This window comes from Erinaceus europaeus, chromosome 4 (assembly GCF_950295315.1).
Source record: "Erinaceus europaeus chromosome 4, mEriEur2.1, whole genome shotgun sequence".
Classification (NCBI taxonomy): domain Eukaryota; kingdom Metazoa; phylum Chordata; class Mammalia; order Eulipotyphla; family Erinaceidae; genus Erinaceus; species Erinaceus europaeus.
The window spans coordinates 100,517,425-100,542,960 of record NC_080165.1 but is presented as its reverse complement, the minus strand read 5'-3'; the positions used below and the strand labels follow the sequence as shown (position 1 = coordinate 100,542,960).

General features: G+C 46.0%; 1 protein-coding gene across 4 annotated transcripts; it reads right to left on the bottom strand.

Moving 5' to 3' along the window:
* Positions 1-56: 56 nt before the first annotated feature.
* ACRBP (acrosin binding protein) lies at positions 57-24,013 on the bottom strand. 4 transcript variants are annotated; one of them, XM_060190192.1, is made up of 10 exons: positions 23,942-24,013; positions 23,468-23,683; positions 23,268-23,362; positions 22,729-22,855; positions 18,928-19,396; positions 18,298-18,430; positions 11,147-11,326; positions 10,871-11,038; positions 841-924; positions 57-386 (listed from the first exon to the last, which is right to left on the bottom strand). In XM_060190192.1, the coding sequence occupies exons 1-10, from the start codon at positions 23,982-23,984 to the stop codon at positions 264-266; spliced, it is 1,638 nt and encodes a 545-aa protein (XP_060046175.1). In that variant the 5' UTR covers positions 23,985-24,013; the 3' UTR covers positions 57-263. The 4 variants fall into 4 exon arrangements, with proteins under 4 accessions (XP_060046175.1, XP_060046176.1, XP_060046173.1 ...); XM_060190193.1 differs by having other exon boundaries at positions 23,468-23,680; positions 23,942-24,002; XM_060190190.1 differs by having other exon boundaries at positions 23,468-24,002.
* Between the last annotated feature and the right edge of the window lie 1,523 nt (positions 24,014-25,536).

Below are 25,536 nucleotides of genomic sequence, written 5' to 3'. Positions count from 1 at the left end.
TGTGTGTGTAGGGTGGGGGTGCTCCTGAAGTGCAAGACTAGAATGAACCACACAAATTAAAAATAAATACTTTATGTCAAGATATCCTTGAAGCTAGGTGGTTTCCATAGGGGACCTCTCTGGGGTTGTGGCCTGACTCAAGGGGCATGCTGAGGAGGCCTGTTGGGGGCAGCCTCAGAGCAGAGTGACAGGGGGTCCTAATGTGATGGAGACTGTGGATATTTGGGGCTGGGGCAGGGCCAGGACTACCCCACTCCCCAAGCTCAGCCAGCCTGGCCCAGAGTCAAGGTGCTGAACTCCTGGCTCCACCGCAGCACGATGTCCTCGCTCTTCTCCTGGCTCAGGACAGTGTACGTCTCATTCTGCAGGCACCTCATGCGGGATACCTGTGACCAGAGCCAGGCACCACAGAGGTGGAGGTGGGGAGGCAGCAGGGGCTCCCTAAGAACTAGGGCTGGGGCATTTGTGGGGGTGGTGGCATAGGGCAAGGTGGGGAGGAGGAGGCCCAACTATGGGAAAGCTTTTGTTTTGTTTTGTTTTTAGCTGTAAGATACTAAGTCACCCAATTGCCTCCTTTCCAAAATGAAGATGATGAAGCCAAAAGGGGAAGTGACTGGTCCTACAAGCCTGGGGAGCAGGAGGCAATACTTGAGAGGCCCCTTCCCTTCAACATTCAATTCCCAACCCCCTGAGGAATACTCCTGGGATGCTCTCAGGGCCCCTCTCCCCTTATCTGCAGTACCCCCTCCCCAGCCTGGGAGAGTGGAGAGAGCTGGCTTCCACTTCTGGTAGGGGGATCGAGGGGGTGTTCACTATTGAGGGTTGGTGTGAGGGGCTCACCTTTCGGTCCCGGTTTCTCATTAGACACTGCTGACTCTTGAAGGCGCAGAAGTTTGGGTACTGCACATAGTCTGTGTCACAGATCTAAGCCAGGGGCCAGGACCAGGGAGGCAAGGAGGTGTCAGAAGCTTCACAAGACAACAGCCCTCCAGAGGGTGTGCCTGTGGAAGTGACAGGACCTTGGGGGCAGGTGGGGGTTGTTTTGAGAGCCAGACCTTCTACACAGCCATCAGCTCAAAGGAATAAGTCCTTCTCCCTCTGCTTTTCCCCTCGCCCATCCTCAGTCACAGCTCAGTTGCAGGAGCAGGCTGAGGAGTATCTGCCTGCTGGTCCACTCACTTGGCAAAACAGCTGAGGGGCAACAGCCAGAGAAGTGGGGGCACTGAGGACCCAGATCAAGGGAAGGGAGTAGCCTGGGAGTAGTACAGTGTATAAAGCACTGGATTCTCAAGCATGGAGTCCTGAGTTTCATCCTTCGTATCTCATGTGCCAAAGTGATGCTCTGGTTCTCTTCCAATCTCTCATTAATAAATACTTTTAGGGGCTGGGGAGATAGCATAGTGGTTATGCAAAAAGACTTTTATGCCTGAGATTCTGAGCTCCCAGGCTGAATCCTCAGCACTACCACAAGCCAGATCTGAGCAGGGCTGGGAAAAAAAAAAAAATCTAGGGAAGGGGAGCCAATTAGTGTTCCAAGCTCAGGGAGCCTTCTGCTACTGGCTTAATGAGGAAGGGGACAGAAGACACTTGGAGGGAGTTGGGCGGTAGCACAGCAGGTTAAGCTCAGGTGGCGCAAAGTGCAAGGACTGGCCTAAGGATCCTGGTTTGAGACCCGGCTCCCCACCTGCAGGGGAGTCACTTCACAGGAGGTGAAGCAGGTCTGTGGGTGTCTGTCTTTCTCTCCCCTTCTCTATCTTCCCCTCCTCTCTCCACTTCTCTCTGTCCTATCCAACAAAGACAGACAATATCAATAAGAACAACAATAACCACAACAACAATAAAAAAACAACAACAAGGGCAACAAAAGGGGAAAAATATATATATATATGGAGAAGCTTGGATGTGTGACCTGAAGTAAACTGCTTCCCCGGGGGGACCTTACCACCCACCTTGAAACCCAGGGGAGTGACTGAGATGTTCTCTTCCAGATCTCTGGGCAGAGTGACAGAGCTTGATAGGGCTCTTTTATAAACTGTCTGTCCTGGGATGGCAAAATTGCTCACTTGGATAGTGAGATACTTTTTGCCATGTGCATGACTCAGATTCAAGTTCAGGGCCCGTAATGGAAGAAAGTTTGGTGCTACGGTCTCTTTCACTCTCTGTCTGTCAATCTCTGAAAAAAAGTCATCCTGCCTGGCCCTCACCACAATGAAGGAAGCTTCAGTGCTGTGGTCTTGTTCACTCTCTCTCCTTCCTTTTCTGCCTGTCTTTACCTAAAATAAAAAACAAAACAAACAAAAAGAAATGGAGGGGAGACTGGGCAGTGGTGCACCCACTTGGGTGTACACATTACCATGTGCAAGGACTGGAGTTCAAGCTCCCAGTCCCTACCTGTAGGTCTACAGGTCTCTCTCTTTCTCCTTCTCTACCTCCCCCTTCCCTCTCAATTTCTCTGTCCTGTCAAAATAAATAAACATATTTCTTTAATTTTTTAAAAATTATTTATCATTATTTATTTATTGGATAGAGACAGTCAGAAATCAAGAGGGAAGGGGGTGAAAGAGAGACAGAGAGACACATGCAGTATTGCTTTCCCCCTGCAGGTGTGGACTAGGGGCTCAAACCTGGGTCTTTGAGCACTGTAACATGTGTGCTCAACCAGGTATGCTACCACTTGGTTCCATTTAATTTGTTTATTTTTAGTTTTTTTTTAAATTTTTTTATTAATTTTTTTATTTTTGAGAGAGATGCAGAGAGAGAGACACACAGAGAAACAAACACCAGAGCACTGCTCAGCTCTGGCTTATGGTGGTGTGGGGGATTGAACCTGGGACTTAGGAGCCTCAGGCACGAGAGTCTGTTTGCATAACCATTATGCTGTCATCCCCACCCTATTTTTAGTTTTTTAAAGTATTTTATTTATTTTATTTTTGAGAGATGCAGAGAGAGAAAGACACAGAGATAAACACCAGAGCACTGCACAGCTCTGGCTTATTGTGGTGCAGAGGACTAAACCTGAGACTTCAGAGCCCCAGGCACGAGAGTCTCTTTGTATAACCATTATGCTATCTACCCCCGCCCCCTTTATTTTTTATTTATTATATTCTTTTTTTTTTTTTTTTTTTTTTTTTTTTTAGCAGAGCACTACTCAGCTCTGGCTTATGGCAGTGTGGGGGATTGAACCTGGGACTTGAGAGCCTCAGGCATGAAAGTCTCTTTGTATAACCATTATGCTATACCCCCACCCCAACTTATTTATTTTTTTATTTTATTTTATTTTTTTGTTTTTGTTTTTACCAGAACACTCTTCAGTTCTGGCTTATGGTGGTGGTGCTGCGGGGGATTGAACCTGAGACATTGGAGTCTCAGGCATGAGAGTCTGTTTGCATAACATTATGCTATCTACCCTCTGCCCCCAATTTATTTTTAATGAGTGATATACAGACAGAAAGATACAGACAGAGACCAGAGCACTGCTCAGATCTGGCTTATGGTGGTGCTCAGGATTGAATCTGTGACCTCAGAACTTTTGGTATTAAAGTCTTTTGCATCACCACCATTATGTATTCTCCGGCCAACATATTTTTTTCTTCTTTTCTTTTTTTTTTTTTTAATATTTATTATTTATTTATTTATTCCTTTTTGTTGCCCTTGTTTTATTGTTGTAGTTATTATTGTTGTTATCGTTGTTGAATAGGACAGAGAGAAATGGAGAGAGGAGGGGAAGACAGAGAGGGGGAGAGAAAGACAGACACCTGCAGACCTGCTTCACCGCCTGTGAAGCGACTCCCCTGCAGGTGGGGAGCCGGGGTTCCAACCGGGAACCTCATGCCAGTCCTTGTGCTTTGCGCCACCTGCGCTTAACCCGCTGCGCTACAGTTCGAATCCCCCCCCCTTTTTTTTTTTTTTTAATTTTACCAGAGCACTGCTCAAGTCTGGCTTATGGTGGTGTGGGGGATTGAACCTGGGACTTTGGAGCCTCAAGCATGAGAGTCTCTTTGCATAACCATTATGCTATCTACCCTCTACCTCAGGTCAATATTAAAAAAAAAAAAGAAAAGAAAGTCTTCCTGAATATTAAAAAAAAAAAAAAGGAAGAAAAAGAGAAATCCTGTACTGTTTCTTGCCTTTTATTTATTTATTTTTCCTCCTTGCTAAACTACAATGGGAGTGGCCTGCAGTAAGGAGGGTGGGTGGAGAGCAGCTGATAAAGCTTCAGTCTCTCATGCCCGAGGTTCCTGGTTTGATCCCCAACAACACATGTACTGGAGTGTTGCTTTGGCTTCTCTCTGTCTCTTGTGATGCTTTTGAAATAAGTTAAAAAAAAAAAAAGTGGGAATCAAAATGAATTCCATCGGGCATGGAAAGAACTAGAAGGATCTGGGGGCCAGGTGGTGGCGCACCTGGTTGGGAGCACATGTTACAGTGCTCAAGGACCCACGTTCGAGCCCCTGGTCCCCACCTGCAGGGGAAAAACTTCATGAGTGGTGAAGCAGGGCTGCAGGTGTCTCCTCTATTTTCCCCTTCTCTCTCAATTTCTGGCTGCCTCTATCCAATAAATAAATATAATTTTAAAGTATATTAAAAAAAAAAAAAACTAGAAGGATCTGGAGGTAGCTCCCCCAGTGGAGCACATATTTGTTGTGCATGAGATCCTGGGTCCAAGCCCAGTTCTACAATAGAGCATCATAAATGAGATGGGGCTCCATGGATGGTGGATTGATGCTGTGGTACCTCTCCTTCTCCCTTCCACCTCTCTCTAATGGGAAGGGGAAAAAATCAGGCCGCTGTCATGTATGTGTGAGACTCTAGATTCATTCTCCAGTGTCTCATAAAAAAGGGGGGAGCAGGTAGTGGTGTGCCTGGTTGAGCACACACCTTACAGGCACAAAGACTCAAGTTCCAGTCCCCAACCCCCACCTTCAAGGGAAAGCTTTGAGAGTGGAGACGCAGTACTGTAGCTTGTACTCTCTCATACTCTTCCCCCCCCCATTCCTCTCCATTTTTCTATCTCTATCAAATCAAATTAAATAAAAGCAAAACAAAAAGAGAGGCCCCTCACCTATGGACATCTAATCTTTGACAAAGGTGCCCAGACTATTACATGGGGAAAGCAGAGTCTCTTCAACAAATGGTGTTGGAAACAATGGGTTGAAACATGCAGAAGAATGAAACTGAATCACTGTATTTCACCAAATACAAAAGTAAATTCCAAGTGGATCAAGGACTTGGATGTTAGACCACAAACTATCAAGTATTAGAGGAAAATATTGGCAGAACTCTTTTCCACATAAATTTTAAAGACATCTTCAATGAAACGAATCCAATTACAAAGAAGACTAAGGCAAGTATAAACCTATGGGACTACATGAAATTAAAAAGCTTCTTCACAGCAAAAGAAACCATTACCCAAGCCAAGAGATCCCTCACAGAATGGGAGAAGATCTTTACATGCCATACATCAGATAAGAGTTTAATAACCAACATATATAAAGAGCTTGCCAGACTCAACAACAAGACAACAAATAACCCCATCCAAAAATGGGGGGAGGACATGGACAGAATATTCACCACAGAAGAGATCCAGAAGGCTGAGAAACACATGAAAAAATGCTCCAAGTCTCTGATTGTCAGAGAAATGCAAATCAAGACAACAATGAGATATCACTTTACTCCTGTGAGAATGTCATACATCAGAAAAGGTAACAGCAGCAAATGCTGGAGAGGGTGTGGGGTCAAAGGAACCCTCCTGCACTGCTGGTGGGAATGTCAATTGGTCCAACCTCTGTGGAGAACAGTCTGGAGAACTCTCAGAAGGCTAGAAATGGACCTACCCTATGACCCTGCAGTTCCTCTCCTGGGGATATATCCTAAGGAACCCAACACATCCATCCAAAAAAATCTGTGTACACATATGTTCTTGGCAGCACAATTTGTAATAGCCAAAACCTGGAAGCAACCCAGGTGTCCAACAACAGATGAGTGGCTGAGCAAGTTGTGGTGTATATACACAATGGAATACAACTCAGCTGTAAAAAAACGGTGACTTCACCGTTTTCAGCCAATCGTGGATGGACCTTGAAAAAATCATGTTGGCCAGACTCAACAACAAGACAACAAATAACCCCATCCAAAAATGGAGGGAGGACTTGGACAGAATATTCACCACAGAAGAGGTCCAAACGGCCGAGAAACACATGAAAAAATGCTCCAAGTCTCTGATTGTCAGAGAAATGCAAATCAAGACAACAATGAGATATCACTTCACTCCTGTGAGAATGTCATACATCAGAAAAGGGGGATCAACTAGGAATACCAAAGGAGACCACCCGGACCGAAACAAGACAGGACTAGAATGACCACAGAAACCCAGTAAATCACCCGTGAGTACAAACACGCTTGGCTGATGACAGAGAGGAGAGAGGGGCCTAAGGAGAGACTAAGTGACTGCTAACAGTTCAACAGTTTGTCAGTGGAGACACCACCTCCAGTCTGCTCCACCAACAAGGGGACAGCTGAAGGGAGGAAAGGACTCCCCAGAGACTCACCAAGTGCAACTCTGAGTCTCCATTGCTACTACCCTCAGAATCTGGAGCAGCAACAGGGAGGGACACCAGGGTACACCAGGGTACAGAGATCTAACCGGGAAACTCAGGAGAAGACCTATACCTCTGTGGCATAGCTGAGGGGCTGTGAAAGTCTCTTTGCATAACCACTGGATTATCTCTGCCACACCCTGCTTTATCTCTTGGTCAGGAGTCAGTGATTAAGCTAAGAAGCCTATTGATAGTTTAAAAGCCCTCAGGCTACCATAGCCTACAGGGGGAAAAAAAAAAGGCTTTTACACCACTGAACTCCAACTCAGGGATTGAAAAAACTGTTAACTTATATAAAATGGTTAAAACAACAAGAAAAAATATTGGAGACTCGAGCCAGGACAAGAGTCCAGCTAAAAGTCCTCCAGAGGGTGAAGCACAAAACAACGAGTTCAACATCCAAACATTAGCTAAGGAAATAATAACAGGAGTGAGTAAAGAATTTGAAAAAATTGTAATCAGAAATGCAGGAACAACAAATGAGAATATGGAAGAAAATTCTAATTATCTCATGGTTATTAGAGAGCTGAAAGCTGAAATCGCTGAGCTAAGAAGGCAACTAGCTGAACAAGCTAAAACAGTATCAGAGCAGGGCAACAAAATAGATGAACTCCAGAAAGCAGTAGAGGGCAGAGAGAAGAGAATCTATGAGGCTGAAGACAGAATTAGCAAGACTGAGGATGAATTAGAGACAACTAAAAAAGAAGTAAGAGATCTCAAAAAGAGATTAAGAGATTCTGAAAACAACAACAGAGTCCTATGGGATGACTTCAAAAGAAACAATATACGCATTATTGGCTTACCAGAGGAAGAAAGAGAAGGGGAGGAAGAAAGCGTTCTCCAGGCCATAATAGCTGAAAATTTCTGTAGTCTAGACAACACCAAAGACATAAAGATTCAAGAAGCCCAGAGGGTCCCAAACAGAATTAACCCAGACCTAAAGACACCAAGACATGTCATACTTAGATTGGAAAGGAATAAGGATAAAGAAAGGATCCTCAAGGCTGCAAGAGAAAAACAAAGAGTCACCTACAAAGGAAAACCCATAAGATTAGCAGCAGACTTCTCCATACAAACACTACAGGCCAGAAGAGAATGGCAAGATATCTATCAAGTGCTCAATGAGAAAGGCTTTCAGCCAAGAATACTATATCCTGCTAGATTGTCATTCAGACTAGATGGAAGCATCAAAACCTTCTCAGACAAGCAACAGTTGAAGGAAGCAACCATCACCAAGCCTGCCCTGAAAGAAGTTCTGAAAGGTCTCCTATAAACAACCAGACCACCACAAATAGGACATATATCAAAACACTCTAAAACTCTACAAGAATGGCGTTAAAATATCTTCAATCTTTGATATCAATAAATGTCAATGGCCTGAATTCACCTATTAAAAGACACAGAGTAGGAAGATGGATCAGAAAACACAACCCAACAATATGTTGTCTACAGGAAACTCACCTAATGCAACAAGACAAACACAGACTTAAAGTGAAAGGATGGAAAACTATCATTCAAGACAATGGCCCACAAAAAAGGGCAGGAACAGCTATTCTCATATCTGACATGATAGACTTTAAAATAGATAAGATTTAAAAGATAGGAATGGACAGTACTTAATGCTCAGAGGATCAGTCAATCAAGAGGACTTAACAATTATTAATATCTATGCACCCAATGAGAAGCCATCTAAATACATCAAACTTCTACTGAAAGAGCTACAGCAATATATTAACAGTAACACAATCATAGTAGGGGACTTCAACACCCCACTATCTCAACTTGACAGATCATCCAGGAAGAAAATCAGTAAAGACATAAGGGAGCTAAATGAAGAGATAGATAAACTAGAACTATTGGACATTTTCAGAGTCATTCATCCCAAGAAACTGGAATACACATTTTACTCAAATCCACATGGATCATTCTCAAGGATAGACCATATGTTAGGCCACAAAGACAGCATCAGCCTATTCAAGAGCACTGAAATCACCCCAAGCATCTTCTCAGACCACAGTGGAATTAAACTAACACTTAACAATCAACAAAAGATTAGTAACCGTGCCAAAATGTGGAAGCTCAACAGTACACTTCTTAACAACTTCTGGGTCAAAGAGGAAATCAAGGAAGAAATCAAAATGTTTCGAGAGTTCAATGAAAATGAAGACACAAGCTATCAAAATATTTGGGACACAGCTAAAGCAGTCCTAAGAGGGAAGTTAAAAAAAAAAAAAAAAAGGTAACAGCAGCAAATGCTGGAGAGGGTGTGGGGTCAAAGGAACCCTCCCCTCCTGCACTGCTGGTGGGAATGTCAATTGGTCCAACCTCTGTGGAGAACAGTCTGGAGAACTCTCAGAAGGCTAGAAATGGACCTACCCTATGACCCTGCAATTCCCCTCCTGGGGATATATCCTAAGGAACCCAACACATCCATCCAAAAAGATCTGTGTACACATATGTTCTTGGCAGCACAATTTGTAATAGCCAAAACCTGGAAGCAACCCAGGTGTCCAACAACAGATGAGTGGCTGAGCAAGTTGTGGTATATATACACAATGGAATACTACTCAGCTGTAAAAAATGGTGACTTCACCGTTTTCAACCGATCTTGGATGGACCTTGAAAAAATCATGTTGAGTGAAATAAGTCAGAAACAGAAGGATGAATACGGGATGATCTCACTTTCAGGCCGAAGTTGAAAAACAAGATTAGAAAAGAAAACACAAGTCGAACCTGAAATGGAATTGGAGTATTACACCAAAGTAAAAGACTCTGGGGTGGGTGGGTGGGTGGGGAGAATACAGGTCCATGAAAAATGATGAATGAAATAGTGGGGGTTGTATTGTTAAATGGGAATCTGGGGAATGTTATGGATGTAAAAAAAAAAAAAAAAGAAGTAGAAACGCAAAGCAGAAATTGACTGAGTTTGGAGTATGGCACCAAAGTAAGAAAGCAGAAGTACACTAGAGTTTGCAGTGAGTATACCCCTAACACTTCCTCTCCACTATTCTAAGCTTTGGGTCCATGATTGCTCAAAAATTTGTTTGGCTTTGTATGTTAACTCTCTTTTCAGTCACCAGGTTCCAGATGCCATCAGGATGCTAGCCAGGCTCCCCTGGATTGAAGACCCCACCAATGTGTCCTGGAGCTCAGCTTCCCCAGAGACCCACCCTACTAGGGAAAGAGAGAGGCAGACTGGGAGTATGGACCGACCAGTCAACGCCCATGTTCAGCGGGGAAGCAATTACAGAAGCCAGACCTTCTACCTTCTGCAACCCACAATGACCCTGGGTCCATGCTCCCGGAGGGATAGAGAATGGGAAAGCTATTGGGGGAGGGGGTGGGATATGGAGATTGGGCGGTGGGAATTGTGTGGAGTTGTACCCCTCCTACCCTATGGTTTTGTTAATTAATCCTTTCTTAAATAAAAAAAAAAAAAAGAAAAAATCATGTTGAGTGAAATAAGTCATAAACAGAAGGATGAATATGGAATGATCTCACTCTCAGGCAGAAGTTGAAAAACAAGACCAGAAAAGAAAACACAAGTAGAACCTGAACTGGAATTGGCGTATTGCACCAAAGTAAAAGACTCTGGGGTGGGTGGGTGGAGAGAATATAGGTCCATGAAGGATAATAAATGACATAGTGGGGGTTGTATTGTTAAATGGGAAACTGGGGAATGTTATGCATGTACAAACTATTGTATTTACTGTTGAATGTAAAACATTAATTCCCCAATAAAGAAAGAAATTTAAAAAAAAAGAGAGAGAGAGAGATAGCAAATCTGCTCTTTGGAGAAAGAGAAAAGAGAGGTTCAACCCCCATCACCACTGTAAGCCAGATCTGATAATACATAATTAATCAATTAACTAATTAACATAATTTATTAATTCTAATACATAATTAATTAATAAAAACTGAAATATTAGGCTGTGGAAAAAGCCATGATGGGTGGCCGGGCAGTGTTATACTGGTTAAGCACATATAGCACAAAGATATGAGCAAAGATCCAAATTTGAGCCCCCAACTCCCCACCTATGGGAAGAAGCTTCACAAGTGGTGAAGTCCTAGGTTTGGAGTCATTTTCATAGAGATAAAGGGAATCTTTTCCTTTTCTTTGTTTTTTTCCCCCCTTTTGGGACTGGAGGGGAGGGGGCTGTACATTGAAGCAAAAGCTGAGAGAGTCAATGGCGAAGGCTCTGAGGAGCTTGGAGCCTAAACCCCCTTCCACATCCTAGGGCTACCCAGTTCAAGGGACCCAGAAAAGCTCTGACCTTGGTTGGATAGTCGCCATCCTGGAAGCTGAGGAACTCTGTCTGGAGCCAGCCTGCCACACGGCTGTCCTCGCAGCCCTTGGTGGCGAGCCGGGCACACCAGAAGTCCATGCGGAGCCCCCCATAGGTATCCAGCCCAGCAAAACGGCCCTGGGACACCTTGCCAGCCTACAGTACAGGGGAGATGAGGGGGTCCACCATCTGTGCCCTGCAGGCCTCCCTTCCTTCCCGCCAGGAACCGAGGTTGCCCTACCCACCAGTGGCTGCGTTGGGTACCTGGGTGCCCACGGACAAGGCCTGGGCGTTGAGCAGGGGACTGGTGAAGGTGGTTTTGTGAGAGCTATCACAGTGTTGGCGCTGCAGGTTGATCTCTGAGTGGCACTGCTCCAGCTTCAGGGAGCAGAAGGCGCAGAGCTCACAGGTGGATGCATGTTTTCGTCCCAGGCTGTCGCAGACCTGGAGCCGAGAGTGGGAGGACAGGCTCAGCTCAGGCAGCCCCCGGGGGCACAGCAATAGTTTCTTGCTCTCTTGCGCTTAACCCGCTGTACTACCACCTGACTCCCCTTCTTTTTTTTTTTTTTTTTTTTTTGCCTCCAGGGTTATCACTGGGGCTCAGTGCTGGCAGTATGAATCCACTGCTCCTGGCAGCCATTTTTTCCATTTTATTGGATAGGACAGAGAGAAATTGAGAGACGAGGGGGAGATAAGGAGAGAGTGGTTCAGGAGATGGTGCAGTAGATAAGGCATTGGAGGGCCTGGTGGTGGCGCGTGGTTGAACGCATATGTTAAGATGTGCCAGGACCCAGGCCAAAGTTCCTGCTCCCCACCTGCAGACGGAGAGTTTTGCAAGTGGTGAAGCAGGGCTGCAGGTGTCTCTTGCTCTCCCTCTCTATCTCCCCCTTCTCTCTTGATTTCTGGCTGTTTCTATCAAATAAATAAGGATAAAAAATTTTAAATTAAGATAAGGCATTGAACTCTTTAAGTATGAAGTCCTGAGTTCATTCCCCAGCAGCACATGTACCAGAGCAATGTCTGGTTATTTTTCTCTCTCCTCTTATCTTTCTCATTAATAAATAAATAAAATCTTAAAAAGAGAGAGAGAGAGGGAGAGGGAGTCAGGTGGAAGTGCAGTGGGGTAAGCGCTTGTGGTGCAAAGTGCAATGACCAGCTTAAGGATCACATTTTGAGACTCTAGCTCCCCACCTGCAGGGGAGTTGCTTCACAGGTGGTGAAGCAGGTCTGCAGGTGACTATCTTTCTCTCCCCCTCTCTCTCTTCCCCTGCTCTCTCCATTTATCTCTGTCCTATCTAATAATGATGACATCGATAACAATAACAACTACAACAAAAACCAAGGGCAACAAAAGGGAAAATAAATAAATACAAAAAAACTAAAAAAAAAAAAGAGGGAGAGAGACCTGCTTCACTTAACCAGGTGCACCACCACCCGGGCCCCAATTAAGTTTTTTTTTTCTGCCTCCAGGGTTATTGTTGGGGCTCAGTGCCTGCACTAGAATCCACTGCTCCTGGAGGCCATTTTGTTGTCCTTGTTGTTAATGTTATTGTTGCCATTTCTGTTGTTGTATAGGACAGAAAGAAACTGAGAGAGGAGTGGAAGACAACAAGGGGGAGAGAAAGATAGCTATCTGCAGACCTGCTTCACTGCTTGTAAAGGATCCCTGCAGGTGGGGAGCCGGGATTCAAAATAGGATCCTTAGGTGGGTCCTTGTACTTCACATCATGTGAGCTTAACCTGCTGCACTACCGCCTGGCCCCCACCCAATTATTGTTTTAAAGAGCTCTAGAATGTGGTCCCGGAGATGGCACAGTGGGTAAAGTGTTGGACTCTCAGCATGAGGTCCTGAGTTCAGTGCCTAGCAGCACATGTACCAGACTTATACCTGGTTCTCTTTCCTCTCTTCTCCCATCTCTCTCATTAATAAGTAAATAAAGTCTTAAAAAAAAATGAGGGGAGGGCGTGTGGTGGTGTAGCAGGTTAAGTGCACATGGTGCAAAGTGCAAGGACCGACTTAAGGATCCCAGTTTGAGCCCCCAATTCCCCACCTGCAGGGGAGTCGCTTCACTGGGTGAAGCAGGTCTGCGGGTGTCTATCTTTCTCTCCCCCTCTGTCTTCCCCTCCTCTCCCGATTTCTCTCTGTCCTATCCAACAGCAGCAGCAATGGCAACAATAACATTAACAACAAAAACAAGGGTAGCAACAAGGGCAACAAAATGGGAAAAGTGGCTTCTAGGAGCAGTGGATTTGTAGTACAGGCACCAAGTCCCAGTGATAACCCTGGAGGCAAAAAAAATTTAAAAAAAGGGGAGCTGAGGAGACAACATAATGGTTATGCAAATGACTTTCATGCCTGCAGCATAGAGCTCCCGCGTTCAATCCCTAGCACTACCATAAACCAGAGCTGAGCAGTGCTCTGGTATCTTTCTCTCTGCATCTCTCATTAAAAATAAATAAGGTGGTCTGGGAGGTGGTGCAGTGAATAAGGCATTGGACTCTCAAGCATGAGGTCCTGAGTTTGATCCCCAGCAGCACATGTACCAGAGTGATGTCTGGTTCTTTCTCTCTCTCCTCCTATCTTTCTCATTAATAAATAAATAAAACCTTAAAAAAAAAAAAGCTTTAAAAAAAATAAATAAGTAGGGAGTCAGGCAGTAGCACAGCAGGTTAAGCGCACGTGGCACAAAGTGCAAGGACAGGCATAAGGATCCCAGTTCAAGCCCCTGGCTCTCCACTTGCTAGGGAGTCGCTTCACAGGCAGTGAAGCAGGTCTGTAGGTGTCTGTCTTTCTCTCCCCCTCTCTCTCTTCCCCTCCTCTCCATTTCTCTCTGTCCTATCCAACAACAACGACATCAATAGCAACAATAATAACTACAAAAATAAAACAAGGGCAAAAAAAAGGAATAAATAAATATAAAAATAAATAAGTAAAATATTTAAAAAGCGGGTCATTTTTTAAATATATATTTATCTTATTTTAATGAGAGAGATACGGAGAGAAGAGATACAAGAGCTCATGAGGAACTCAGTAGAATTATAATATTGGAAAGGTGTGTGTGGGGCGAAGGTAGATAGCATAATGGTTATGCAAAGAGACTTTCATGTCTGAGGCTCCAAAATCCCAGGTTCAAGCCTCTGCACCAGCATAAGCCAGAGCTGAGCAGCGCTCTGGTAGAAAAAAATAATAGTAGAAAGAAAGAAAGAAAGAAAGAAAGAAAGAAAGAAAGAAAGAAAGAAAGAAAGAGCTGAGCTGGGGCCTTGTGTAATTCCACCACTTTGGAGCCAACTTTTCATTCAGCTAGAAAACAGAGAGACAGAGACAAAGAGACATCAGAGGGCACTCCTATGTGGCACTGGGATGCCAACCTGGGCTTCTTTGCCTGGCAGGCATGTGCCCTGCCCAGTAATTTTTGACCCAGGTTTAAGTCTCCAGCCCTTACCTGCAGGGAGGGCAAAGTAAAGAAGGTTTGTAAGTGCCTCTCTTTCTCCCTCTTTAACTACCCCTCCCCTCTCAATTTATCTCTGTCCTATCAAATAAAAAAAGCAGATGTAGGTGGGGTGGGGGATAATGGCCACTGGGAGTGGTGAATTTGCTGTGTAGGCATCAAGCTCCAGCAATAACCCTGGTAGCAACAGAAGATAAAAAATAAACAAGAACTACAGAATCTATAACCCAGCCATATGATCTATTAGATGACAGTAGCTGAGCAAGTTACTCAGTCTCACTGAGCCTAAATCTCATCATCTGTCCACTAGAGGCTACTAATTGGTATTTATGCTATTTTAGGGCTATTATTATTTTATTTATTTTATCCGAGAGGACAAATAAATTGAGAGGAAAAGACAGTGAGCCAGAGACAACTGCAACATGGCTTCACCAGTTGTGAAACTTTCCCCCTGCAGGTGGGGTTGAACCTAGATCCTTGTGCATGGTAACTTGTATGCTCAGTAGAGTGTGCCACTGACCAGCCCCCTATTTTATTTTATTTTATTTTATTTTATTTTATTTTATTTTATTTTATGTTATCTTACTTTATTTTTCTTTTTTTGGTTGCAGGGTTATTGCTGGGGCTCGGTGCCTGCACTACAAATCCACTGCTCCTGGAGGCCATTTTTTCCCTTTTGTTGCCTTTGTTGTTACCGTTGTCATTATCATTACTGTTGTTTTTGCCATTGATGTTATTGTTGGACAGAACAGAGAGAAATTGAGAGGAGAGGGAAGACAGACAGGGGGATAGAAAGACACTTGCAGACCTGCTTCACCACCTGTGAAGGGACCCCCCCCCCGGACCCTCCCCCCCGCCCCTGCAGATGGGGAGCCTTACTCCGGTCCTTGCACTTTGCCCCATGTGCGCTAAACCCGCTGTGCTACTGCCCAACCCATTTTATTTATTTGTTTTTTAAATAATTACCTAGGGCTGGGGAGATAGAATAATGGTTATGCAAAAAGACTTGCATGCCTGTAGACTCTGAGGTCCCAGGTTCAATCCCCAAAACCACCATAAGCCAGAGCTGAGCAATGTTCTTGGCATAAGGGTTAGAGGAAAATGCTCATTCCTGGTCCTCCATGAAATTGTTACATACAATTCCACCAACCCTCTTTTTCCTCCTTAGCTTTTTTTAAAAAAAGGGTTGTTTACTTATTAACACAAGGAAGAGGAGGAGGATGTGATGGTGGTGATGGTTGCGGAGAGGAGTCAACCAGAGCATCATTCTTACACATGGATACTAGGGATCAAACTCAGAACATTATGCTTTAAAGCCTAATGTCCTAGACTCCTGAGCCATTCCTTGACTTTTGTTGTTGTTGTTAAACTAGAGCACTGTTTAGCTCTGTTTTATGGTGGTGTAAGGGATCAAACCTGGGACTTTGGAACCTCAGGCATGAGAGCTCCTTTGCATAACAAGTATGCTATCTCCCCCACCTTAACTTCTTTTACCTTTAGGTTCCCATCTAAGCATAATTTTAAAAAATATTTTATTTATTTACTAATGAAAAAGATAGAAAGAGAGAAATCACTCTGGTACATGCGCTGCCGGGGGTTGAACTCAGGACTTCATGCTTGAGAGTCCAGTGCTTCATCCAGGACCACTCTGAACATCATTTCCTAGGAGATGGGCAAGTGACTTTTAAAGAGATAGGTTGGGACAGTACAACCCAGGGAAACTTCGGGGATGTGGTGTCTTTGTCTATCTCTGTCTTGTCTTTCTTTTTTTTTTTTTTATAGTTTTTTTATTTAACTTTTTAAATATTTCTTTATTTTCCCTTTTTGTTGCCCTTGTTTTTCACTGTTGTTGTAGTTCTTGATGTCGTCGTTGTTAGATAGGACAGAGAGAAATGGAGAGAGGAGGGGAAGTCAGAGAGGGGGAGACCTGCAGGCCTGCTTCACCATCTGTGAATCGACTCCCCTACAGGTGGGGAGCCGGGGACTCGAACCGGGATCCTTACACCGGTCCTTGTGCTTTGCGCCACATGCACTTAACCCGCTGTGCTACTTACTGCCCGACTGCCTCTGTCTTGTCTTTCTTTTTTTTTTTTTTTAGCATACCAAGGATTCAGTTTATTTCCTGAGACATAATTTTGTCTTGTCTTTCTATCTGAAAAAGTTGTCCTAGAGCAGTGAAGTTCCAGTTCACTGCTCCAGTTCCCAAACAAACAAACAAACAAACAGATAAACAGAGAGACTTGCAGCCTGTGACGTGGTTCAGAAGACAAGGCAATGGAATCTCAGGTAGGAAGTCTTGAGTTCAGTTACCAGTGTTGCATGTTATCACTGAACTTCTCTGTTCCAGACTCTTGGAAACAGAGTTGGCAGTCAGCTGAGGTAAAGAACAAACACCTCATCACAGACCCCTGCAAGCGTCAACCCGGCTTTGACCTAGCACGTTATGATTGGGCCCTCCTCAATCGCTATCGAACAGGCCATGGCCGGTGCGCCGCTATGTTCCATCGCTGGGGAGCCAGAGACGACCCGAATTGCCCCTGCGGCTACACAGACTATGACCCACATAGTCAATGACTGCCACCTCTCCAGATTCAAAGGAGGTCTCGAAACTTTACATCAGGCTCAACCTGACGCTGTTAACTGGCTACGGAAGAAGGGCAAATGCTAGAAGAAGAAGAAGTGATGCTTTGGTTCTCATACTCTCCCTCCCCCTTGTCCTCTTATAAACAAACCTTAGAAGGTGTATGTGGGGGGATAACTCTAGGCTAACAACTCAGCAAGTACCAAAGAATGAATATGGGACTCAAATGGATTCCAGACTAGAACCTGAGACTCCCTCCTTTAACAATTTGTTGGGTTTTTTTTTTCTTTTTTTCTTTGCCTCCAGGATTATCACTGGGGCTCAGTGCCTGCACTATGAACTCACTGCTCTTGGAGGCCATTTTTTCCATTTCTTTTTTTAATAGGACAGAGAGAAATTGAGAGGGGGCGGTGGTCCAGGAGGTGGCACAGTGATAAAGCTTTGGAATCTCAAGCATGAGGTCCTGAGTTCAATCCCAGGTAGCACATGTGCCAGAGTGATGTCTGGTTCTCTCTTTCTCCTCCTGTCTTCCTCATTAATAAATAAAATCTTTTAAAAAAAAAAAAGAAAAGAAATTGAGAGGGGAGGGGAAGATAGAAAGGAGAGAGAGGAGGGCCAGGCAGTAGAGCAGTGGGTTAAGCATACATGGTGGGAAGCCCAAGAACCGGCAGGGGGGTTGCAGGGGGGTTGCTTCACGAGTGGTGAAGCAGGTTTGCAGGTGTCTATCTTTCTCTTCCCCCCTCTCTCTTCCCCTCCTCTTGATTTCTCTTGGTCCAGCAACAGCAACAGCAATGACAACAACAATGGGCAACAAAAGGGAAAAAAATAGCCTCCAGGAGCAGTGGATTCGTAGTGCAGGCACCAAGCCCCAGCGATAACCCTGAAGGAAAAAAAAGAGAGACAGAGATAGACACCTGCAGACCTGCTTCACCACTTGACCACTTGTGAAGTGACTTCCCTTGCAGATGGGGAACTGGAGGCTTAAACTTGGATCCTTGTGTGGGTACTTGCACTTTGTACTATGTGTACTATACCTGGTGCAACACTGCTTGGCCTATATATTATTTTTGAAAGGACAGAGAGAAATTGAAATTGAAAGGATAGTGAGAGAGAGAGAGACATCTGCAGCACTGCTTGTAAAGCTACCTCCGTGCAGAGGGGGATGGGGTGGGGGAATCCTTGCACATGGTAACTGAATGTGCCACCACCCAGCCCCAGGTCTCCTTTCTTTAAAGAGGACTGGTGATGTCCTTTCAAAGAAGCGATCTCACCTGTTAAGATGCTCTCCAAGTCTGCTTCATGCTTTCTGTCTCCCTGACACTCCCCGGGCCTAGCAAAGAGCTATAGGACAACTGGTGAGCATGGAACCACTCAATACAACATACCATCTTTCCAAAACCCATGTTCTCCTCCTCCAGGTGTCGCCAGGCCTTGGCTGTGGGTGTCATGGTGCAGGAGTTCTCAATAATTGAATAGCACAGCACCAGCAAGGCATCCATGTGAGGAATCTGCAGGAGGCTGCAGAAGATAACACTGGCTGGTGGGGATAGGCCAGGCACTGGGTCACAGAGTTCTGTGTACCCTCCCCTCCTCCCTTGAGCATCCTTCAACCTGTCTTGGATTGCACACATTCAGCATGCTGGCTGGGGGCCTCAGAGGCCTCTGGACCAACTGCATCCTTTTACAAATGAGGAACTGAAGTCCAGAAAAGGAAAGCTTCTTCCTTAAGGTTGCAGAGTCAGGGGCTCAGAAAAGCCTGGAAGGTGAGCAGCCTGGGAGGGACTCTTTCTGCAGCAACTGGGACCGGGGTCACAAAGCAGTTCCTGGATTTACCAGAAGTTCAGTCAGGTGTGTGTGTGTGTGTGTGTGTGTGTGTGTGTGTGTGTGTGTGTGTGTGTGTGTGTGTGTGTTTAGTCTGAAGGTTGCAGTTGGGCTTTTCATTCTCAAAGAGGAAGAAGGTGGGGGTGGGGGGGGGGCCTTGGGGGAAGATGGTTGAGAGCCAGAATTTCCAGTACCTGCCAGGACTTTGGCTTTTCCAGGTGGAGCCCTCATTATACAGATCACTCATGTCGTCCATTTCCTGGGCTGATCGAATAAGCTCCTGGATGTTATCCATCATTATGGGAGGCAGCTCCGCTTCCCGCACCCGGGGAGTGAAGGAGAAAGAGTCAGAGGACAGGAGGGCAGCCTTCAAGTCCGACTTAGAGTTTCTCTGCAGCCCAGACTCCAGGCTCTCCTCTGTGGCCTGTCCTTCCTCCTGCTTGCTCTCCTCCTCCTGCTCCTCCTCCTGTTCTTCTTGCTCCAGTCCCTCCTCCTGCTTGTGCTCCAGCCCTTGTTCCTGTTTGTGTTGTTGCCCAGGCCCTGAGGGCTTGTGCTCTGACCCTGGCTCCTGGCCTCCCAGGGACAGGGAAGACTGCAACAACTCTTTCACATTGTTGTTAAGCCGCTCAGGCCAGGGTTGTAAGGTTTGCCGGTCTCTGGTTGCTGTGGGGTTTGGGGGTGGGGGGGGGGGATGGAGGAAGAGTGAGAGTCAGGCTTCTGGTCCCTGAGAGCATCTTTCTGTACAAAGGACATACACATTAAGATGGAGAAAAGCAGCCCAGATCATGCTTATTTCAGTCAAGTGTAAGAAATACAGAGAACATGGGCTGTGGAGAAAGCATAGTAGTTCTGCAAAAGACGCATGCCTGAAGCTCTGAGCTCCCATATTCAATCCCCAGCACCACCATAAGCCAGAGCTGAGCAGTACTCTGGTCTCTTATCGCTCTCAAGAAATGAATAAAATATTTGGCCTGGGGAGATAGCGTAATGGTTCTGCAAAAGACATTTCTTTTATTTATTTATTTATTTATTTATTTATTTATTTAATTTTCTTTCTTTTTAAATTTTATTTATTCCCTTTTGTTGCCCTTTTTTTTTATTGTTGTAGTTATTACTGTTGTTATTGATGTTGTTGTTGTTGGATAGGACAGAGAGAAATGGAGAGAGGAGGGGAAGACAGAGAGGGGGAGAGAAAGATAGACACCTGCAGACCTGCTTCACTGCTTTTGAAGTGACTCCCCTGCAGGTGGAGAGCCGGGGGCTCGAACTGGGATCCTTATGCAGGTCCCTGCGCTTTGCGCCACTTACACTTAAACCCACTGCGCTACCTACCGCCTGATTCCCTGCAAAAGACATTTCATACCTGAGGCTCTGAGCTCCCAGGTTCAATCCCCAGCACCACCATAAGCCAGCTGAGCAGTATACATACACACACACACACACACACACACACACACACACACACACACACACACCATATATCAACATAAAAGAAGGTAACTCTGGGGATTACAGAGGTGATTACAGCAGTTTACCTTTCTGACTTTCTCACACACTCTTCTTCCCCAGCTCCATCCTCACATACCACCTTGATCACTCTCTTCTAGGAAACACCAACTATTCTGAATAGCTAGCAACCAGTCCTTCCTAGAGTGAAGATGCTAGCTTGTGAAAAGCCAAAGGCCAGAGTGATGATTCAGCTGGGAAGAGCGCAGCACTTACATACATGAGGCTCCTGGTTTGATTTCCCACGTGTATGAAGTGGTGCTCTGGCTCTGCTTTCTCTCTCTTACCACAATATCAAATAAGTAAATATTATTATTATTCCTATTTTTTGATATCATAGTTATTTGTGTATGTTCTATATTGAGAAATAGCTACCTGGGTAGTAGTATACCTGGTAGACCACACACATTACCATGTATAAGAACCCAGGTTCAAGCCCCTGGTTCCCATCTGCAGAGGGGAAGCTTCATGAGTAGTGGAGCAGTGCTGCAAGTATCTCTCCTCTCTGTCTCTCTCTTTCCCCCTCTTTCTCGTAATCTATCAAAAACAGAAATAAAAAGAAGCAGAAATGGCCACGGGGAGCAGTGGAGTCACATCCTGGTGACTCCAAGTCCTGGTGATAACCTTAGTAGAAATAAAAGAAAAGTAGTTCCAATCAACTTCCAAATGAAGAAGTATCTTTGGGATCTAGGAAAAACATATTCAGGGCAAGGCTGTTAAGTCATTTTCAAAGATGTTCTGGGACCTGCGATGGGGAAGCCCTGACCTATACTTAGGAAGAACAACCAAACTCTCACATAAATACATCAAGTCCTTGAATAAAGAGGGTTCTTTCTTTCTTTCTCTCTTTCTTTCTTTCTTTCTTTCTTTCTTTCTTTCTTTTCTTCCTTCCTTCCTTCCTTCCTTTCTTTTCTTTTTGTTGTTGTTGTTGGATAGGGAAGAGAGAAATTGAGAGGAGGGAAAGACAGAGAGGGGGAGAGAAAGATATACACCTGCAGACCTGCCTCACCGCTTGTGAAGTGACCCCCTGCAGGTGGGGAGCAGGCGGGGGGTGGGCGGGTGGGCTTGAACTGGGATTCTCGCACTGGTCTTTGCACTTAGTACTATGTGTGCTTAACCTGGTGTGCTACCACCCAGCACCCTCTCAAGAGCAACCTTTTTTTTTTTTTATAATTATTCATTTTTATTGCCCTTGTTGTTTCATTGTTGTAGTTATTATTGTTGTTGCTATTGATGTCATTGTTGGATAGGACAGAGAGAAATGGAGAGAGGAGGGGAAGACAGAGAGCAGGAGAGAAAGATAGACACCTGCAGACCTGCTTCACCGCCTGTGAAGAGACTCCCCTGCAGGTGGGGAGCTGGGGTTCGAACCGGTTTCCTTACACTGGTCCTCATGCTTTGTGCCACATGTGCTTACCCCGCTGTGCTACCGCCTGACTCCCAAGAGCATTCTTTCTATACAGTGGTTGGTTTATTAGATTGGGTTTTCTTTGTTTTGTTTTCTTTTTTAAAATATTTATTTATTCCCTTTTGTTGTCCTTGTTGTTTTAGTGTTGTAGTTATTATTGTTATTGATGTCATTGTTGGCTAGGACAGAGAAAAATGAAGAGAGGAGGGGAAGACAGAGAGGGGGAGAGAAAGACACCTGCAGACCTGCTTCACTACTTGTGAAGTGACTCCCCTGCAGGTGGGGAGCCGGCGGCTCGAACCAAGATCCTTATGCTGGTCCTTGCACTTTGCACCTTGTGCACTTAACCCACTGCGCTACTGCCCGACGCCCTGTTTGTTTGTTTCTTTTAACCAGTGCACTGTTCAGTTCTGGCTTATGGTGGTGCGGGGGACTGAACCTGGGACTTTGAAGCCTCAGGCATTAGAGTCTATTTGCATAACCATTATGCTATCTACCCTCCACCTTATTAGATTGTTTTAAAAAAATATTATTATTTACTATTTATTGGCTAGAGACTGAGAGAAATTGAAAGGAAGAGAGACATCTGCAGCACTCTTTTACTGATTGTGAAGCTTTCCTCTTGCAGATGGGGACTGGGGGCTTGAACCTGGGTCCTTGTACATTGTAATGTGTGTGCTTTACCAGATGTACCACTGTCCAGCCCCCCTTCATTGTACATCTTTGTTTTTCAATATTTATTTATTCATTAATGATAGAGGGGAAGGAGGAGAAAAAAGCAGAGAGGAAGAGAAAGAAGCAGAGCAACACTATATGGCACATGTGATACCAGGACCTCATGCTTAAGAGTCCAATGCTTTACCACTGTACCACATTCCAGGTCACTCTTTGCACATCCTTAAAATTGCAGTTTTCAGAACCTTTCAGCAGTGACACTGAGTGTGGGCTTCCTGGCTGGAGCTGCCTGTTGCCACCCCCTCTCCCTGCTCAACACTCTTTCTGCCTTCCCTACCACTGCTGCCTCGGATTCTGGCTCTGGGGATTGGGGAAGGGGGAGCTTGATGGTTCCTCAGGATCTGACCTGTGGCTGTGGCATGGGAGGTGGTGGAGGGAGAGGCCATCGTGGTGGACGGGACTTCAAAAGAAGAGTCTCCCTCCTGGAAAGAGCTCGGGGAGAGAACTGACACAGGCTGGGAACATGCGACTCTCTGCAGGAAGAGAAGGCAAATGGGGATGCTTGGCCCAAAGGTGGACTCCTCCAGCTTCTTCTTCAGCCCCCTTTCCTGCAAATCTTGTCTCTTACAGGCCTTGAGAAGTGAAGAAACAGAGGTAGGGAGCTCTACACATGAGGGAGACCAGCAAGAGAACTATTTGTCTGGGCGGCCATCCTGCCTTCTTTCTCTCAAATCACTGAGCTAGTAGGAGAAATTAGTGTCTCTGCTCCCTCTCCCCTACTTTGCTGGAGTAACAGGGCTGTTCTAATAATCCAAATGTCCAAGGTGAGTGAGACTGTGGTTAGAATCTGGATAAATGCCTGACAAGCTGGCAGGGCGGCTGATTCTAAGGGTGGCCCTTCCTCAGCGCTGGACACAGGATCCAAACTTTTGTCCTGGGCCTCACCTTGGCATAATAGACTCGGTTGGAACAACGGTACTGAGCAAACTGGCAGAAGGACTCAAACCAGGAGGCGTAGGGAAGGTCGGTGCAGACAGCGCCTGAGAAAGGGCAAAAGCCACAGTGAGCCAGTGGGCACAGGGGCTCTACCCCACAGTGGTGCGGGACCGGGTAGGGCCTTAGCACCCCGGCAGGCAGGCCCTCACCGTCTGGCACCATGCCGTGGTTCTCAGCCATGTCCATCTTGAGGATGAGGGTGTTCAGGCAGCCCCGGGTGGCGCGAAGGCGGCAACAGGTCTCTGCCTTCCAGGTTGGGGTCAACTCTGAGAAGAAGAGCTCATACTCGGGGCCAGAGAGGGGGGTGCCTTTCACTGGGTCTGGATCATCGGCTGGGGCAGGTGCGACAGGCAGGAGCAGGGCTGCTGGGGTGGGGGGGGGGGGTGGAGACGACAGAGCAATGGCTGAAACAAACCCAGGACCCCGCGGGACACTGGGTAGATCCAGCAAGCGGTGACCCCTTTCGAACAGGGCTCCAAGGGTAAGGGTCCAGAAGCACTGGTGTGATCCCGGGAACTGGGGTGAGGGGGTGATGGTGTGATGGGGGAGGACCACAGGAGCCAGGTGGCGAGGCCAGGAAGTGTTTGGGAAACCGTAAGGGGAGGACTCTGGGGAGCCCTCACCCATCAGGAGCGAGAGAAGGAAGCTAGAAGCCAACTTCCTCATGGCCCCAGACGATCCGCCCGCTTTCCGGACCCAAGCAGCCTCTTAACCGGCCAAGGTGGGAGCGCGGGGCTGCCAGGCGCGGGGCACAGCAGGCAGAGGTGCGGCGCGTCACAAAGGGGAGGGGTGGGGCCTCAGGAACCGCCAGGGCGGGGCGAGGGGTTCACCTGGGTCCAGGGTCAGTCTCAGAGGATAGCGGTGGTTGAATGTGTTGTCCTCTAAGGTGACCCCAGCGGATTAGGCCTGCTTTACTGATGACCAGATTTGGAGAGCCAATTGGTTCAAAGATGGTGAGGCCTTAGACGGGCTTGTTGGCAGTGTCCTGGGGCCTGCAGAAGCGACTACAAAACAAAATCGGGGACTACCTGAGGGAACAAGGGAGGCAGCTTCTAGCTGAGGCGTGAGCCCAGAGCTCGGAGAAGGGTTGGGGATAGGGTGGGGAGTGGGGTGGGGTCGGACACACTGGACTTGCAAGTGTGAAGTACTGAGTTCGATACCCAGTGATTCTCAGGTTTTCTGATATTTAAAAAGAAACTTGGCGGGGGCGGGGTGGGGGCGGATAGTGCAACGGGTTAAAGCACAAGGCGCTAAGCTCAAGGACCTGAGTAAAGATTCTGGTTCTAGTCCCTGGATCCCCACCCGCAGGGTTGTTTGTTTCACAAATGATGTCTTTTCTCTCCCCGTCTTCCCCTCCTCTCTTGATTTCTCTCTGTACTATGCAACAAAAACAACAGCTATAAGCACAATAACAACAAGGGCAACAAAAAATGGCCTCCAGGAGCAGTGGATTCGTACTGCAGCAAAGGAGCCCCAGCGATAACCCTGGAGGGGAAAGAAAAGAAACTTGGGGTGGAGGACGATGGCACACGCGGCTGAGTGAACCTGTTACTATGCTCAAGGACCTGGTTGTTCAACACCCCCCCCCTTCCAATGGTGGAAGCTTCACAAGTGGTGAAAGTGTTGCAGGTATTTCCATATTCACCTTCCAGTGTCTCTGTCTCAGGCTTAGGGCGACAGCATAACTGTTATGCAACTAACTTCCAAGCCTCCTGAGGCTCTGAGTTCCCAGGTTCAATCTCTAGCACCACTATAAGCAGTGCTTATAGTGAGCAGTGCTTATATGAGCAGTGCTCTGGTAAAAATAAATCTAAAAAAATCTTAACCTGGAAGCAATCCAGGTGTCCAACAACAGATGAGTGGCTGAGCAAGTTGTGGTATATATACACAATGGAATACTACTCAGCTGTAAAAAATGGTGACCTTACCGTTTTCAGCGATCTTGGATGGATCTTGAAAAATTCATGTTAAGTGAAATAAGTCAGAAACAGAAGGATGAATATGGGATGATCTCACTCTCAGCCAGAAGTTGAAAAACAAGATCAGAAGAAAAAAAAAAAAAAAAAACACAAGTAGAACCTGAAATGGAACTGGTGTATCGCACCAAGGTGGGGAGAATACAGGTCCAAGAAGGATGACAGAGGACCTAGTGGGGGTTGTATTGTTATAAGGGAAACTGGGGAATGTTATGCATGTACAAACTATTGTATTTACTGTT

What these genes read in the sequence shown, in the direction of transcription:
- ACRBP (XM_060190190.1), bottom strand. Translation starts at nt 23,984, where the DNA reads ATGAGGAAGTTGGCTTCTAGCTTCCTTCTCTCGCTCCTGATGGGTGAG. An exon ending in AAAAGCCAAAGTCCTGGCAG is followed by an intron (nt 18,431 to 18,927) that starts GTACTGGAAATT and finishes TATCTTCTGCAG; the next exon opens with CCTCCTGCAGATTCCTCACA. An exon ending in TGAGAAACCGGGACCGAAAG is followed by an intron (nt 387 to 840) that starts GTGAGCCCCTCA and finishes CTCTGGTCACAG; the next exon opens with GTATCCCGCATGAGGTGCCT.